At 40.5% G+C, this 15603-nt stretch overlaps 2 protein-coding genes across 2 annotated transcripts; both read left to right on the top strand. All coding sequences in view use genetic code 11, as the record gives it.

The window, feature by feature from the left end:
- Positions 1 to 786: 786 nt before the first annotated feature.
- On the top strand, positions 787 to 9853 carry EGR_09404 (Cytoplasmic dynein 1 intermediate chain; the record flags this gene model as incomplete). Its single annotated transcript, XM_024498653.1, has 8 exons — positions 787 to 1040; positions 1073 to 1203; positions 2213 to 2371; positions 2450 to 2603; positions 4685 to 4996; positions 8848 to 9155; positions 9289 to 9548; positions 9626 to 9853. 8 exons carry the CDS (start codon positions 787 to 789, stop codon positions 9851 to 9853), a joined length of 1806 nt encoding a protein of 601 aa, XP_024346942.1.
- A 3244-nt stretch (positions 9854 to 13097) lies between these two features.
- Positions 13098 to 15533, top strand: EGR_09403 (hypothetical protein; the record flags this gene model as incomplete). Its single annotated transcript, XM_024498652.1, has 6 exons — positions 13098 to 13143; positions 13866 to 13963; positions 14231 to 14575; positions 14877 to 15049; positions 15123 to 15312; positions 15471 to 15533. 6 exons carry the CDS (start codon positions 13098 to 13100, stop codon positions 15531 to 15533), a joined length of 915 nt encoding a protein of 304 aa, XP_024346941.1.
- Between the last annotated feature and the right edge of the window lie 70 nt (positions 15534 to 15603).

Raw genomic sequence — 15603 nt, 5'->3', positions numbered from 1 at the left:
CCGCTTCAGTTGTTAACAGCTTTTCTGCAGAACACGGGACTGGGAGAGATGCCGAAGGTAGACGTCAACACCAACCCTTCTGTTAGGAATCATCACCATTCTCCCATCCGTAGCATATGTACTTCTTCCACTCCAATAAGGCTTATCACGCAGAAGTGGAAAATCAGGATACGTCTTCCAAGATCGGGTTCGCTTTCCGCTGCCACCAATGTAGCGTCCCGAGACTCCCTGAAGACGAAAGGAGACACAATACTCGGGCAGAATATATATATTCAGCACGGAGAAGGTGCCTGAGCTAATGGCATGGCCCAAAAGGCCAGCCCACCCAGCGAGGCACAAGAGGGCTAATTCAAAGTTCAAAAGTGGCGCCTCACCAGAACCAAGGGGTAAACCACTATCGTATTACAATATATGTTAGAGTAGTTAAGCCCACTAAATGAGAAATAGCTTAAGTTCTCGCCTTTAATCACCCAGTATATCTTTTAAAAATAAATTTTATGTTTTACATTACTCTGCTAATACAAATTTATACATTAACATTATTGCCAAATATGGAACAAAGAGGTATTCTGCTCTGTTTAGGCATAACTGTTCAGTAATTTAAGTTGGGTTTTTGTCGTTTACACCTTTGCCCACCTACTCCGGTATTTTGCAAAGTTTAATTTATTGCAGAATTTCTTAGCTTTTAAGGTATGTTAACGATGATGCTAGATAATCATAATCTTATTGATCACTGTCTCGTTGGTATAATTAGACGCAAACTGACAAACTTAGGGGGCATCGAGGATGTCTACAGCAGCGGATCGAAAAGCTGAATTAGAACAAAAAAAGGAAAGGTTGCGTGCACTGCGCGAAGAGAAATTCAAAAGGGAGGAGCTAAGGCGTCAGGGCCTCAGCGGTATTTCTAACACGTCTTCGTCAGCTGATCTGCGTGATGAAGCTGACGCCCTTCTGAAGAACCTAGGGATCGGCTCATTAAAGGAGCCAAACTCTTCGGAGATGGACGCAGATTCGATTGGAACTTCTGAAGAAGCAACTAAGTAACTCTATAATGATTTCTTAAAAGTTTTAGACCTTTCCCAATCATTAAGAAGCCAAAGAAGCTGCAATATTGTCTCGTATCAGAGTTTGATGTTCAGCCACATCCACGTGATAGTTATGCCAAAGAAACCCAAACAGTGGAACTTAACGTCAACCGGGACCGTAAGCATTTCCTGTAACCACGCTGATACTTTTCGTGGCTGTTTCCCATCTTCTTTTACTCTAGCTATTCACTCATGCGCAATTTTAATCTTACTGACTAAACGTATTACTGTTAATAATAGTTTTAGTTTCCTGTATATCCGACAGTACTATCATTGCTTTTTATTGCTTTTCGATTCATGAAAACTGCCAATCGCAGAATTTAGCACGCTTATGCTTATGCACCTTACCGAATTATAGTCTGGAATTCAGACCGCAGTCACCTTTTGTCCCGATCAAGTAAGATTGCTTCAGAATTTATGGAAGTGTTGTCTACTGGCTGAGTAAAACAAACTTTTACCATTAGCTGTGCGGCAGCTTTTAGTGTATGATAGTAAAAGGGCATAGAAATTATCTATACAAGTATCTGAACATTCTAAATATGTTTTATCTCTAACATGTAGTTGATAGATGTCGGATTACTGGACAGCTTAATCCCACATTAGCTGTGTGATAATGTATGGAGCATTATTATTTTATTTGAGTCATGTGTATTTCCGACATTTTATTCTCTTTACTGATCCTGTTTCAGCTGGTGCTATGGACTATTATGGTAAGTTGAACTGGTATGAATGCATTCTACCCTCACGCTTCTTTGTTGTCGCTCTGATCAATTGCTTTTAACCACCCTCCTATCCCGCATGCATCTATCCACGTCTGGTCCTTTCATCCTCATTTTTGCTATCCATTCTTGATAGTCACTTAGCTTGGATACATGTCTTTTCCAGACCCACTTATTTGCTTGTTTAGTCATTCACTCCCTACTCATTCATTCATTCGTTTATCCCTCCACCATTGCCCCATCTGCTCATTTTCAATACATTTTCATTCGTTTTTGGGCTTTATATCCATTGTTTTCATTCATCTCCCACTAATGTTGACCGCTAACCCATGAAAGTCTTAAATAAATTTTAAAAGGAAATATTATTTTAGCACAAAAGTCAGTAGCTTGCCAATTTTTTGTTTCCAGTCCTTACATACGATGACTCCCCGATAGAGAACGATGGTCAACTGATTGGCAGTCCCTACGACGATGATAGGTCCGATGCGAAGATGCTAAAGAGCGTCCACGGTGAAATCCCCAAACAGAGCGCTCTAATACCCAAGGAAGAACTGCAGGAGTCTGCTCGTACGTTATTAGATAGAGGATGTAACCCACTAATTTTGGTTTCGAATTACTCTTTCCATTTTCTAAAAAAATTCCCAGTTGTTGAGCTGACTGAGGAGCAGAAACAGCAGATGCTTCTGTCGGAAGGATTTCGCACTTTCTTTGACAGATCCGCTCGGATTGTTGAAAGGGCACTGTGCGAAAAGGATCAGCTCTTCCAGGACTACACTAATATCGCTACAAAGGAAGAATCGTAAGTTCCGATTTTATGAAAAGTATTGATGTCCAAATTATATGCTAGTTTTGTTACTAAGGGAGTACGCGGTTGTGGGAAAGTGTAGAAGAAATAAAGAAGTATCCTTTCTTATCAAAAACCCCTTTTAAAAGGTTCAAGCATTGATATTTAGCAATTAGATGGACAGTTCTGAAACACAACATTCTTATTCGAGTATTTTGGGTAAACAGAGGGGACTTCTTAAACTAGGAGCTGTGAATCCTTAAAACTGTCTGATGTGGTGTAAGTTGCCCGCATTTCCTTTCTACAGTACTCTAAAAGGTGAGACGTCTTCAGCTCTTCGTTGTTCGCTCTTTTGCGCGTTGGTTTATTGTTTTCGTTTGATTTTTTGCTTTTAGAGATAATTTAGGCTGCCTTACTTTTCGGCATCAAGTCTGTTCGCTTAGTTGATTCCTGTGTTTGCATGCGGAGCTCAGCACAAACGTGAGAAACTATTGCCAAAGCCATGGCTACAGACAGTCGCCTCAGTGTAGCCCAGCGTAGAGTCAAGCCCGCAATGACGACGTGCGCGCTCTTCAAGGTCGCACTAACGGTCACTTCCGGAATCCTTAAAACCACATAAGAGTTATCCTTTTTAATGAACATCTTTGTGTAAATGAATCCTAATTCCATTTATGCCAATTAGGGGATGTTAGAGACGAGTGAAGATGTGAGAAGTCAGCGTGACCACCCTCCGTAATGGTTACCGCCTTTAAGGTCGCAGATGCTGCTTTATTAAGTAAATTATAAAATTTGAGGAGCCAATTACTAACTAAGTAGTTCTGATAGGTCACAATTGTGTCATGTTCGATTTAGGCTGGAAGTGATTTCTCAATAAGGGCGCCTTGTAAGGTGTTGCGCTGGTGAATATCGTAATGGATTTCTTCTCGAGATCCTTGAACCCCTAACATTTTTGTATTTAAAAAATCAATCCTAAAAATCGGTTTTGGAGTTAAATAGTTGGTATGCTAGGATATGATTCTAGGTTCCAAGAAAAAAAGTTTCATATGATCCCAAACCATCTAGGCCATAGAGGGTCATTATATTTGCACTTTTTGTTGAGTGAATCGTGAAATAGAAACCATTCCGCAGGTTTCTGTTCTTCGTCCTAAAAAACCACTTTTAGTAAATCTTGTTTTAATTACGATGGCTCCTTTGTTACCATTCTTAGTTTGCAAGGCATTAGGCAAACCTATTTTTTCCGTTAGATACTCTTGTATTCCAGGCGTAAGATTGGCAAATGTGATAATACCTAGGGCAGAGGAAAAAAGTTTCGAAGTGCTTTGAGTATTGTGTAGACTATTTTCCTAAGCAAGTATGCATGTACAGCTTATTCAGAAGCTGAATACATTCGTTTGCCCGTGCGAATCCGAAGCAAACGTTGTTTGGCTTTTCCATCAAAGCAGCGGTGTTGTACTCGTTCCTTTGCGTTCCTAACTCCGTTTGCTACCTTGTTAGATAGATAGGAAGTAATATATTTAAATTTCCAAGTTTGCATTAACTTGCTCTGCTCTTTGCAGCTTTTTTATGTTTAATTTGGATAAGGCAGAGTAGATCTGGTTTGTTTCAATCGTTGCAGCAAACTTGTTCACGTGAAAAAAAGAGTCTTTGACGGGTGAAATGCTGCTGCTCCAATTCTGTCTAGTGAGTTTTTTCCACGTTATAGAACTAATCCGAATGAGAAGATACTGTTAGCCTTTTAGAGGAGTTCAATTATGTCTTAACCCTCAGATCTTGTTTGTGCTGATACTTCCACGGGCGCAATACTATCATCTAATTTATCCTTCTCAGGGGTATTGGTGAGCTAGTTAAATGCGCTCTAAGTAAAGAAGAGACGCTATTTTTCCAAGAGTTTGGGCTCTTCTCAGGAGTGCTGATCTCCTAATTTGGTGTCAATGGGATCATTTGTGACAATTGTGCCGTTTCGATCAACCCTTACGTACCAAGCCAACTTTGCTTGATCGAGTCCTGCTGATTTACATGGGGTTTTAATTTGTGAGAATGGGGATTTATCAGTCAGTTAAGTTGACGCGAAGTAGCGGTTGTTAATCCTGCCCCAGGCAAGAGGAGCTACTCCCGCATATCTTGGATCTCTACGCGGAGCACTGGAATAGCAGACGTGCCGTGGTGGATTTGGATTGGTCACCGGTCTTCCCCGAGCTTCTATTGGCCGCCTACAGCGCCAATGAGGAGGCAGCTGGGGAGCCAGCAGGCTGTTGCATGGTGTGGAACCTCAAGTTCCCCACTCGTGGCTCGCCCGAGTTCCGCTTTCACTGCAATGAACCAATCACCGCCGCCGCCATGGTCCGCTTCCACCCTAACCTCGTCATTGGTGGGACCTACTCAGGTCAGGTCGTGCTCTGGGACAGTCGGTGAGTTTGTCCTCCTAATATATCCTGCTTCAAATCTCCTTGAATCGCTTCATTTTATTGCAAAAGTGCTTGATAACTCGACGAAACTGGTGACCCTATTCATCTACTTTTCTAGAATTGGTTTGAGTGCTAATATTTAGATTTGATGCCCAATCGGATAATTTGGATCGTTTGTTCACATGGACCGCATTCACTTATCACTACCACTAACGTAGAGCCCGAGTCCTCTCCAAAGAAGGTATAATTTTCACGATCCCGGAGAAAGCTTTATTGTAAATGCACAGAAGGTCTAAGGAAGTGTTAATTGAAGCAGCACTGACGGAATGGTATGTTACTGAAACGAAATTTAGAAACTACAAGAAACGATTAGTCTACCTAGTTAAATGTATACTTGAAACTAGTTTCGTTTTCCTATGCATTTTTGGGTCTATTGACCTAGTTTTTTAAAAAAATTTCATTTTGAAGAAATGGTGAACTGAGAACCAAGTCTCAAATTGCATGCTCTGTGCTGGCTTAAAAGTTTGACATAAGTGCCCTAATTTTAGTTCGTTTTGATTTAAGTATTTTTTCAACACAATCACTGCAAGGGTCACGCATGGATGACACTTGTTTTTGCCAGTCCTTTTGATTGCTTGCCCCAAATCGTGTTAAAAACAGATGAATTAATTTTCCGGGACGCATTGAGTTTAGTGATTAGCACTTTATGTTTTGTTCCGCTCTTAGAATAAGTCATATTCCCAGACCATTTGATGGAAAAATAATAGTTTCTTTTGGTGCATGAATGCTCAAGAACCAGGCAAAGCTGTCTCATGTGAAGAAAATGCGAATTAACGATATTTTATAGAATTTGAAAGACGTATTAAAATTATCTGTTGATTTGTAAGACTTTGTCACAAAATTTTATGGTGAATGAGTTTTCCATAGAGAAGTAGAGAAAATAAGTGATCTAATGTGTGGGCTGATTTAAGTAGTTCCTGGGACTCATCTGAGTCGGTTGGCCCATTTCTTCATGCATATTTTTTGGCATTCATTGTCGACAGCTTTGACCTTAGCCCTCTACCAGTAAACGCCACATTGGCAAACTAACGGGTGGTTAGGAACTTGTTTGGCGGATGATTTGTTTCATTCTTAAGTAAGACTGGTGGGATAGACCGTCTTTGTTTGTCAAAATCTAGACATTTTCTCAATATCTCTGAGAGGCCTGAATAATTTCTGTTGCAAAGTTCAATTGAAGCTTTGCTTTTGATAACCTTAATTCAGATGTCTAGGTGTAATACGTGGCAATTTATGTTGTCTTTCGAATGACTTCTAAAGCACGTGTCTGGGTTAACCGGTTTGTGCCTTGTATTTGCTTAATAATTTTCAAACTAAAATAACCAACACTGGAATAAGTAAATGAATATGTTTGTCAAGTGCGCTTGAGTGACCAAGAATTGACCTATTCTTTTCCACTATTACATATGAGAATTGAAGATATGTGGTGCTGGTTTTTTTTTTCAAAAAACCTAAATGTTTCCTAAAACAGCAACATTTGGATTAAGGAATGAATTTCACCTTGCTCCGGACGTGTGAATGTTCAGGGAAGTGGCCCAACTTTTTCATCCTTAAATGAACGAAGACGAAACAGACGCTACTGTTTTTATGACTTTGAAAGTTTGGCGCAAATGTTTTGTTGACTTGAGTGGTCTAATCCGGAATTTTAACAGTGTGTCTGTTGTTACCTGTAAAACTGCTTGATTCAGTTGCAGCGAATCACTCTCACTAGCTCAGACATGCGACGAGAGCAGTATACGTAATTGGACGACGGAACTCAAACGTTGGGAACTGTCTGTTCAAATTCGTCGTGATTCTAATTTTGCATAAATTGTGAAGAGGCGGAAAACGTACAGCTAAGGGAGCAGACATTCCCATCGAGAAACAACAGCAACAGTAAAATCGGTGGTGTGGGTACTGTTCAGTAATGGAGTCAAAAAATATTTTCAATACGCATCGAAATGTTAAAGAGGGAGCAAAGAGGTACAGCGAAGCAAAAAAAGAGGTACGACAATATGCTTAGGCGGTTTACATTGCCTCATATGAAAGATCAGACGGTGGATTTGAGTAGTTTGCTGGTAAATCGGTCAACAAACCAAATTTCTTCCCCCTAAATTTATTTGCGCATCGAAACATGAATGAGGCAAGAGCTAATTGGCACCATGATTTGGTGTGCATGATCTCTCCGAAAATAGTCGGGATTGCATCATTTTGAACATGATAAATGTGAACAGATGATCCTACGCGTCCACCAGGTTACAGCAAAACCTTGTACGGTTTTGGGCATAGCTCACTGCCGTGACTTGCCACTTGTTGTGATATGCAAAGTGCGGTGATTTATGCACATGGGTTGTGAAGTCCGGGCAAACGTCAGTCCACCAGCAGCCTCTGTTGTGCCCTCTCCTGTCTGCATTGTATGCTTGTTGGTTTGGGCTCTCAAACCATCAAATGTCGACAACACCTGATGGATGGCAATGGAGCCTGTCTGCTCCATGAGGCAAATAGAGCTTGATTTCGTGGAAGTGGCAGAGGGTATAGAAAAGGCACGGTAGGTGAGCCAACCCTTCAGAAGTGGTTTGTGTTGACTTGGTCCTGGAGGTGAATCACTCGAAATTGGCTATATGGAATTGAAGAGGACCCTGCGAACTAGGCGGCAAGGAATCGATGCCCTGCGAACATGCTCACAAGTAGACTGGTCTAGTCTGTAGAATGCGCGTCAAGAAGAACTTGCGGGACACATTAGCATAAATTGGGAAAGTGGGGGACGAGGAAAACGGTTATTTCATGCGAACTCGCACCTCACTTAAATGCGTAAACCTGTATCGGGCCAAATCTAATTGGTCCGCTCCAGTCTTTATCCAGAAAGTTGGGACTGCTATGTGAAGTGTAGCGAGACGGAAACAGAGTTTATTGGCTATGGTTGAGTTGTTTGACTTTGAAGACACAGCCTTCCATAGAATTGGAATTCGCAAAGTAGCATCTTGTAAGGAATGGATGATGGTTTATATTGTTGATCACTTAACAGCCTTTCTGTAGTTATTTATTTCCAATATATAACCGCTCCACGTCATTCAACTACCTGATAGATACATGTATTTTGTGGAAACATTTAAATATTTTCTTTTATGGTCTTTCATGCAAGATCATAAGATAAAACCAGTGACTTATTTGATTGTTTTCCTATCTGCCTTGTTGGTTCTGTTGGTCCTTATTTAATATGTTTTCTTTCCTATTCTTCTGGATTTGTTATGCTCGCTATGCAGCTAATCTTGAAATCAGCAAATGGTGGATTGATGAATAAGTCATAATTTGCTATTTTTATGCAAACGATTGGTAGTTAAAAATAATTTTTCTTAAGTGGAAAATATGAAAATGCCGGGTACCTTTTACTGCATCTGAATGTGTTTTAGAAATTTGGTTGGCTTGGATAGTTACGATTGTAAAGAGTGTTGCATTGTGGGTTATTTGGTCTTCTGTTGAGTCGAAGTGCAAATATACGAGAAATCCCAAGAGCGGTAAAGATTGAACCACTTTGGATCCCCTCAGTAAGTTTCGTCACCAAAGCGTCTTGTGGTGAACCTTATCGTCCCTCCAATATATCTAACTATTGCTCATCAAAATGGGAAGTCGGAACAACTAATTATCGTGCGTATTTTCGTACATATTATAAATGTGACTGTTAATGGACCACGACGTCGGTAGTTTATAAATACATCCCTTGACGAGGATAATGAATAAAAGTTTGCCCAATTAGAGGTGCTGCAGCTGAACAGGTTGTGTTGCACTATGATCTAATTGGCCCAACTTTCCTCCCTCAGATCAAATAAGCGGACGCCAGTGCAGCGTAGTACCTTCACTACACTGGCGCACACGCAACCGGTCAACTCGGTGCAGGTGATCGGCTCGCAGAACGTCCACAATGCCATTACTCTGAGCTCGGACGGCACCATGTGCTCGTGGAGTTTGGACATGTTGGGTGCCCCGCGGGAGCACATTCGTGTCTGTGAAGGCTCTGCTACCCCAGGGAGCTTATTCGACCTCTACCCCACCTGTATGGCATTCTTCTCCGGCGATCAGAACAACTTTGTCGTCGGTACGGAGAGTGGTAGCATCTATACCGATCAACGTCATTCAAGGTGTTCTCTCATTTTATTCAACAACCCTATTTAAGTCTTTTAAGTAACTATTGAATGTGTCTGCTTTCAGTCGGTCTGTCTCATTGGAAAGCCACGGTGGACGTCGATTACTGCCTTTCCGAGGGCACTCTACGGTGGTGACTGGTATTGCGACCCACCCTAGTTCCTGCGCTATCTCTTTCTCACACATATTCCTCTCCTCCTCGCTTGACTGGACTGTTCGGCTGTGGTCGGTGAGAGACCATCACACTCCACTGCACACCTTCGACGACTACTCCGAGTGTGTCTATGGTGTGGACTGGAGTCCCATCCATCCCGCTCTTTTTGTCGCTGTGGATGGCAGCGGTCGACTGGACGTCTGGAACCTCATTGAAGACATTGAGGTTAGTTGGTTTTCTTATTCAATCATCTGTCTTGAGTGATGTCACTGATTCTCACCCCCCTATCATTTCCCGTTTAGGTTCCAACTGCGCGATGGCTGAACAAGAAACAGTGGGCAATGAACAAGGTTAAGTGGGATACCACTGGCCAATACATCGCTGCCGGTGACGACGAAGGTCGTGTTCACGTATGCGCAGTTGCTGGGCGATTGGCTGTTCCCGGAGCGGAGGATGCGACGCGGTTGGCTCAAGTCTTTGCTGGACTCAAATCCGCCTCTGCTTCACTCAACCAGAATGGTCTTCTCTAGCATACCCATAGGCATTGATTTTACTTCCCATTTCTTTTTTGAATTGTCTTCCCTTTTTCTCCCATCATTTATCAATCCATGCCATTGATCGGCGGCTGTGGTGACTTCGGAAGTCCCATCTCTTTATCTTGCTTTGACTTAAATGTGCATTATCTTGGTATTTAATGTAATCTCATAACGGAAATTGTGTTAACTCTTGAGCCTTTTTAAACATTGTTAGGAAAATAAATTGGTTTAATGTGACTCGCACATCTTCAGGTTAGCTGGGTGCACATTCATCTGCAAAACCTGTTATGCGCACACTAATTTGCACCTGTGATGAGAAAATGTCGCATGAGCTAACCGTGTGATGCGTAGCATTGCCAAGCACTTGGCAAAGCCCTGACTGCGACATTGTCCACTTGGTGGTTAATTTAGTTCATTGAGCTTCTCTCGTGCTCTCATATTAGTCTGGAGAGGAACACTCGAATGTAATTTTAATTGTTGCTCAAAAACAACAAAAAGGCGTGATTATTCTCATGTCAAGACTGCTCTGCATCCCTTTTATTCCCTTGGACTCAACAAATCTGTTCTTGACACGACTTGGTGGGGTAATCTATCGCGATTGGTCAAAGAAGACGCCGTAGTTACGATGTCAGACCCAGCAAGAACATCAAGGTGAACGTGTTAATAAAGAAATTTGCTTTTTGTGCGAAAGATTAGTGGAGAGATCGTAGACGATTTCTCCTTAATTTCGTGGTGTTATAAGAATTTCATACATCAAAAAGCAACGCATTCATAGCTTGTCCATGTTTGGATCCCCAAACACGAGCGATTCCAGGTCAAAGTGCATCCAATATATGAGGAGATTGGGGTCAATTGATCGCTGCATGCTTTTAATACAACAGGGAAAGTTCAACGTCTCTTATTTAAAGAGGTGACAAAAGTCGCATGTGACATTATTCGAATCATTAAACTCAAGGTTCCGATGTTTAGCCCCTATTTTTTGTAACAGATCAGGCGCTACTAACTTATGCCCGTGTTTGATTGCCAACACATCGTTTTAAGTCCAGCTTCAATTATCGCAGTCCCTCCAACCGTTCACTTATCTCCTTACCAAACGCTACCTCACCTAAACAAGAGAGATATATGTGTGGGTACTGTGCTTTTCGAAGCAGGTACCTCAGTTCCCACAGGTTCCAGACATCATCCCAGAGCTATAACTTCTGGCTTATGACGCTTCCGCTAACACCCCACCAACTCTTCCGTACCTTTATACTAACACATTCTCTAGGTGCATTCATCTTGAAAAGACCTCTGGGATCACTTGAGCATTACAATTACTATAATTTTTTCATTAAAATCCCTCATTATAGCAGAAGATATGTCTTACTGCGAATAAAACCTTCAATTTGGATTCCTGGTACTGTCTTTTCAGTAAACCAGAAAGTAATAGCAATACTACGATATTATTAAGTACTAATTCAACTAACACCTTAAAAATCCTTTTGGTTAAAGTTTTGAGATGAAGAGAAGTAAATCTACTGCCAAAATCTCTGAGACGCCTGACCCGAAAGCTACTCGTGGGCTATTGGACCCACAACCCTAAAATGTGGCAACGCATCAGGTGGTGTCAAGCAATACACCTTAAGTGATTAATTTGGCATTAATTGACGTCTTTCTTGGATAAAAATCCTTTGTTAACTTCACAGAGAGGTGGCCTTGTCGCTGACTAGTGAAAGAAGGGGAGACAGAGGGCTTGTAAAGGAGAAATTGTTTATCAACTCCCTGTTGCCGAGTCGTTTAATGCGCCAAGACGACCTTTAGAGGTATCGCGCCATTCTGCATATGATCACGGCGTGATGAAGGAGTAACCGCTAGTCGAATGATTTTTGCAATAGAAGTGTTTGGCAATTTAAAAGCGGTGGGAAAAATTTTGCGCACATCAAAGAAGAATTGGTTTGAGAGATCCACCAGACGATCTCCTTAAATAACTTAAAAAAAAAACAGGAAGAAAGGGCAACTAATTTTACAGACCAGATCAGATTACCTAGAGATTATTAGGTCCGAATTACATACTTCCTTTTAAGTGGTAAATGGAAGTGTCATTTTTTTTGTGAATTTCATCGATTTAATGAAAAATTTATCAACACAATGACAGTATTTATGAATAAATCCTCTTTTACCTTTGGATTCAGCAGATTGAGCACATGTAGGGGTAGAGGCAACTTTTACCCAAGGAAATGGTCCTGATGCTTGAACTTTTGATGAACTTTTGTCAACAGCTTTCGATTTCGAAATTTAGCATGATTATTTTTAAAAAAATGTATTTGTCCAACTGATAATCCCTGAATGAGTTAACTGACCACCTTTACTAAAAGGTGATAAGTTCCCGGCCATGGTGAAAAGTAAATTCAGAAAGATTTGTAAAAGGACTTCTAGTAATTTTAACCCAATCGCTTGTTTATGCAGCAAAACAATAAATCACTGTTTCCGAATCAAGAATACGTGCTAGTTAGGAATTCTATGAACTGTGAAACGCATATTATTCTTGAATTTGCTTTGGAATAAATTTAGAGCGAGAACGCAGGATTGGTGGCACAAGCAGGGTTAGAGGGCTCCATGGCGCCAGCTTATTATTCGAATAGCAGGAGAGTTGATAGCTCTGCAAAGAAGTCGTGTGGCTCTTATCTTGCACAAAAGATTGGTACACACTGGTGCCACGCATAATTATTTATTCCCATAAGATTTTGCTTGGATGGTGATTGGTGGAATGCAGATAAAATTGTTTGCTACGTTCATTTTATCCAGTTGAGGATCAAATGACACCATGCGGTGCGAAAAGATGGAAAGCAATACAACTAGAACGTGTGAAGGACAGACTTCGGAATGAGAATAGAAATGGGGCAGAATTAGTCAATCCAGTCAATGGAAGAAGGAAGATCCTGTTATTACAAAATAAGGCACAATGTGCCACCACCCATGCATTTGAGCAAATAGCCTCTCCCTGAGATCTTCACTTTACATTGACGGAGAGGGAGGGAGGGATGGATGTGGAGGTTGACCAGCAACACTGGCTTGTCCTGATCGTTATCCTCAACTTATCCTGTACTGTCCTAATAGTAGACAGCGACATGGGAATAACACTAGGAAGTTGAAGCCGCGGAATCAAGAATAGAGAAACAGAAACGGAGTTAGCTAACTAGGATTGAGTCGTTTGATTTTGGAGATACAGAGTTCTTATGGAATTGGGATTCGCAAGGTAATGTCTTGTGGGGAAATGATGGCATATTGTGTTGGTGCTTGCCTCAGTAAGTAAATTTTAAGAAGCCCTTGGCAAATACTTAATTCAGCTTAAGCTGCACAATCTCATTAAAAAAAAAAATTGAAAATACTAGAGCACAAAATAAATGCTCTCTTTCTTCCCCATGTAACTCCATCTTATAAGATCAAACCGACGATTTCATCAGAATTTAGGACCAAACTTCATTTTAGAGCTTCTCAAAGTTATGACATCGTGAGCATATCTTTATCCGGGACCATATTGCAACCGCTGTCGAAGTACCGATCTCCAGTAAAAAGGGGTCAGGCAGGTTGGGCCAATCAAAAGAGGCAAGTCTGGCGACATCACCTGAACGCCTTATATTGCGGGCTTTCTGATCCAGCACGCATAATCGTTCCTTTTATGGTGGAAAAAGTCCTATTTCTCATTTTTTTCTTCCTCTGGTTGGGTTCGAGTAAGAGATTTATGCTGTCTAAAATGAACTTGGTGCATCTGTGTTATTCATGCTTACTTTCACATATTCTCTCGCAATTTTGGTTTTTTGGTTGATACACACTTTACTCTGATCATCAATTAGTGAAAACCTGTAGATTTTAAAACTCTCAAAGCGGTATTAGATAAGTTTTTTTTAATAAGTCGCTTTTTTGCCTTCAAGATTTTACTAAGGTAATTCAAAAACAGCCCACTCGTTCCCTTAAAGCCAAATTTTAGATGAAATTCACTACTTTCTTTATTTCTTTGAAATATTAGATGCACAAATCAGCTCGATTAAAGGTGATGCAAGAATAATCAGAGGTCCAGCAAACAGCTTTTTTACGCTTCAGGCTGTTCTACCTGATGTGTATAAGGTAAAGCGCAGTTTTACTGTATCACAACTACTCTTAAAAGGGATAATTTCGACCTTTTCTCTTGTAGGCTGTTATGGTTGGCAACCAGACTTTCCCAATAATAGGCGACGACTGCACCACCAGTTACTTCAGCTGCGCATACTATCAAGGCAGGTGCTCATTGGGTATTTTAAAGGAATTTGTTTAATTATTTGTTTTTAAAACTGTGCAATTTGAACTAAAATGCAGTCTAAATTACAATTACTGTAAAATTTCTTGTGTTAACAGGTTCTTTTAAAAATTATTTTAGTGCGTCCATATCACGCGTTAGTGACATTGGCAGGAAAAATTTCGAAAGATTTACGTTGGATCACGTTTTTGCCAAAAAGAACATACGTGATTGGTGTATCAATTGCTGTATTCCCCGACGACGTTTGGACACCTTCAATCCAAGGTAAATTGAAGCAGCTCAAAAATTCAGAGATTTCTTACAACTTGTACCATCAATTGTACTTTTTACTATTTAATCATGCAGATGGTTTGATTCCGGACCCAAATAAACCATTTTTCATTGATGCTCTGGGCATGACAAGCGTCAAGCTTACTTGTACTTTCAGTGGAATAGGAACACCGGTAAGCATATTTTATCTCCAATTAGTGCCTTTTAGCCAATGTCAGAATTGCATCCGTCATATTCTCATTAGCACTTAACCTCTTAACCTGAGTGACTGCCTTTTAGGCCGCGATTGTCGCAACGAAGTACTCTTCTCCAGTATACAACGTGTCCAAAGGCAAAGCGACCAATTACGCAGCTGACTTTGCAGAAATCGTCGAGCTCAGTTAGTTCTATCTGGTCTACTTTTGCATACCTGAATGAGTTACTGATAGCACCTCTCAAAATGCTGACAATATTGCCGTTCATTTAGGAGTTAAGCAGGAAAATACATTAACCACGTATGAGATAACGGTTGAGAAACGTTTTCGGATAGATTACATCGGATGCACCGACGGAGTGAATTGGATTACATACATGATTGAATGGGGTATGCGAATTCGATATTACATTTACTTTTTTAAAAATAAACTTATGGATGAGTCCTTTTCCAAGTAATGGTAATGCGAATTGGCAAGGTGACTAAATAAGTTCGTCTAGTGGCTTTTGTTAATGGAATTCCATAAGTAGTAAATTATCTTCAAACTTTTTATTCCTTGTAATTGACACATTAACAAACGACCTTTCCTCCCGAATGAGGCGCAAGTTTGAGATTACCACAGTTAAAAGTATTTTTGGTTTAGAAGTAAAAAAATTCTACCACTTCCGAACTTCCATTTTTGTCGTACCTGTATTTTCAAACTGTCTATTACTTTCGGTATGTAACTACACAATCCCAAAAGGAATTTGTACATACTTCAAGGTTTTGTTTTAGCTTGTGACACTTATAATAGGATTTGAATAACTTTGCAGAATTTCTGAGCAAAATTTAGGGCATATCCTCAAAATTCTTTATTATTTTGATTCATGTTTTAGGATTTCCAAAAAAAACTTATTGTACACTCCACTAGCTGGCAAATTTGGACAGAGAAATCTTAAAAAATTCGGATCTAGTGGCATAAAATCTCCTTTAGTCTTAGGCATAGCTCACTGCCGTGACTTGCCATTT

This window comes from Echinococcus granulosus (genome assembly GCF_000524195.1).
Source record: "Echinococcus granulosus chromosome Unknown EG_S00146, whole genome shotgun sequence".
Classification (NCBI taxonomy): Eukaryota; Metazoa; Platyhelminthes; class Cestoda; order Cyclophyllidea; family Taeniidae; genus Echinococcus; species Echinococcus granulosus.
Note: the sequence above shows the minus strand (reverse complement) of the source record. Positions and strands in the feature narration are given on the sequence as shown.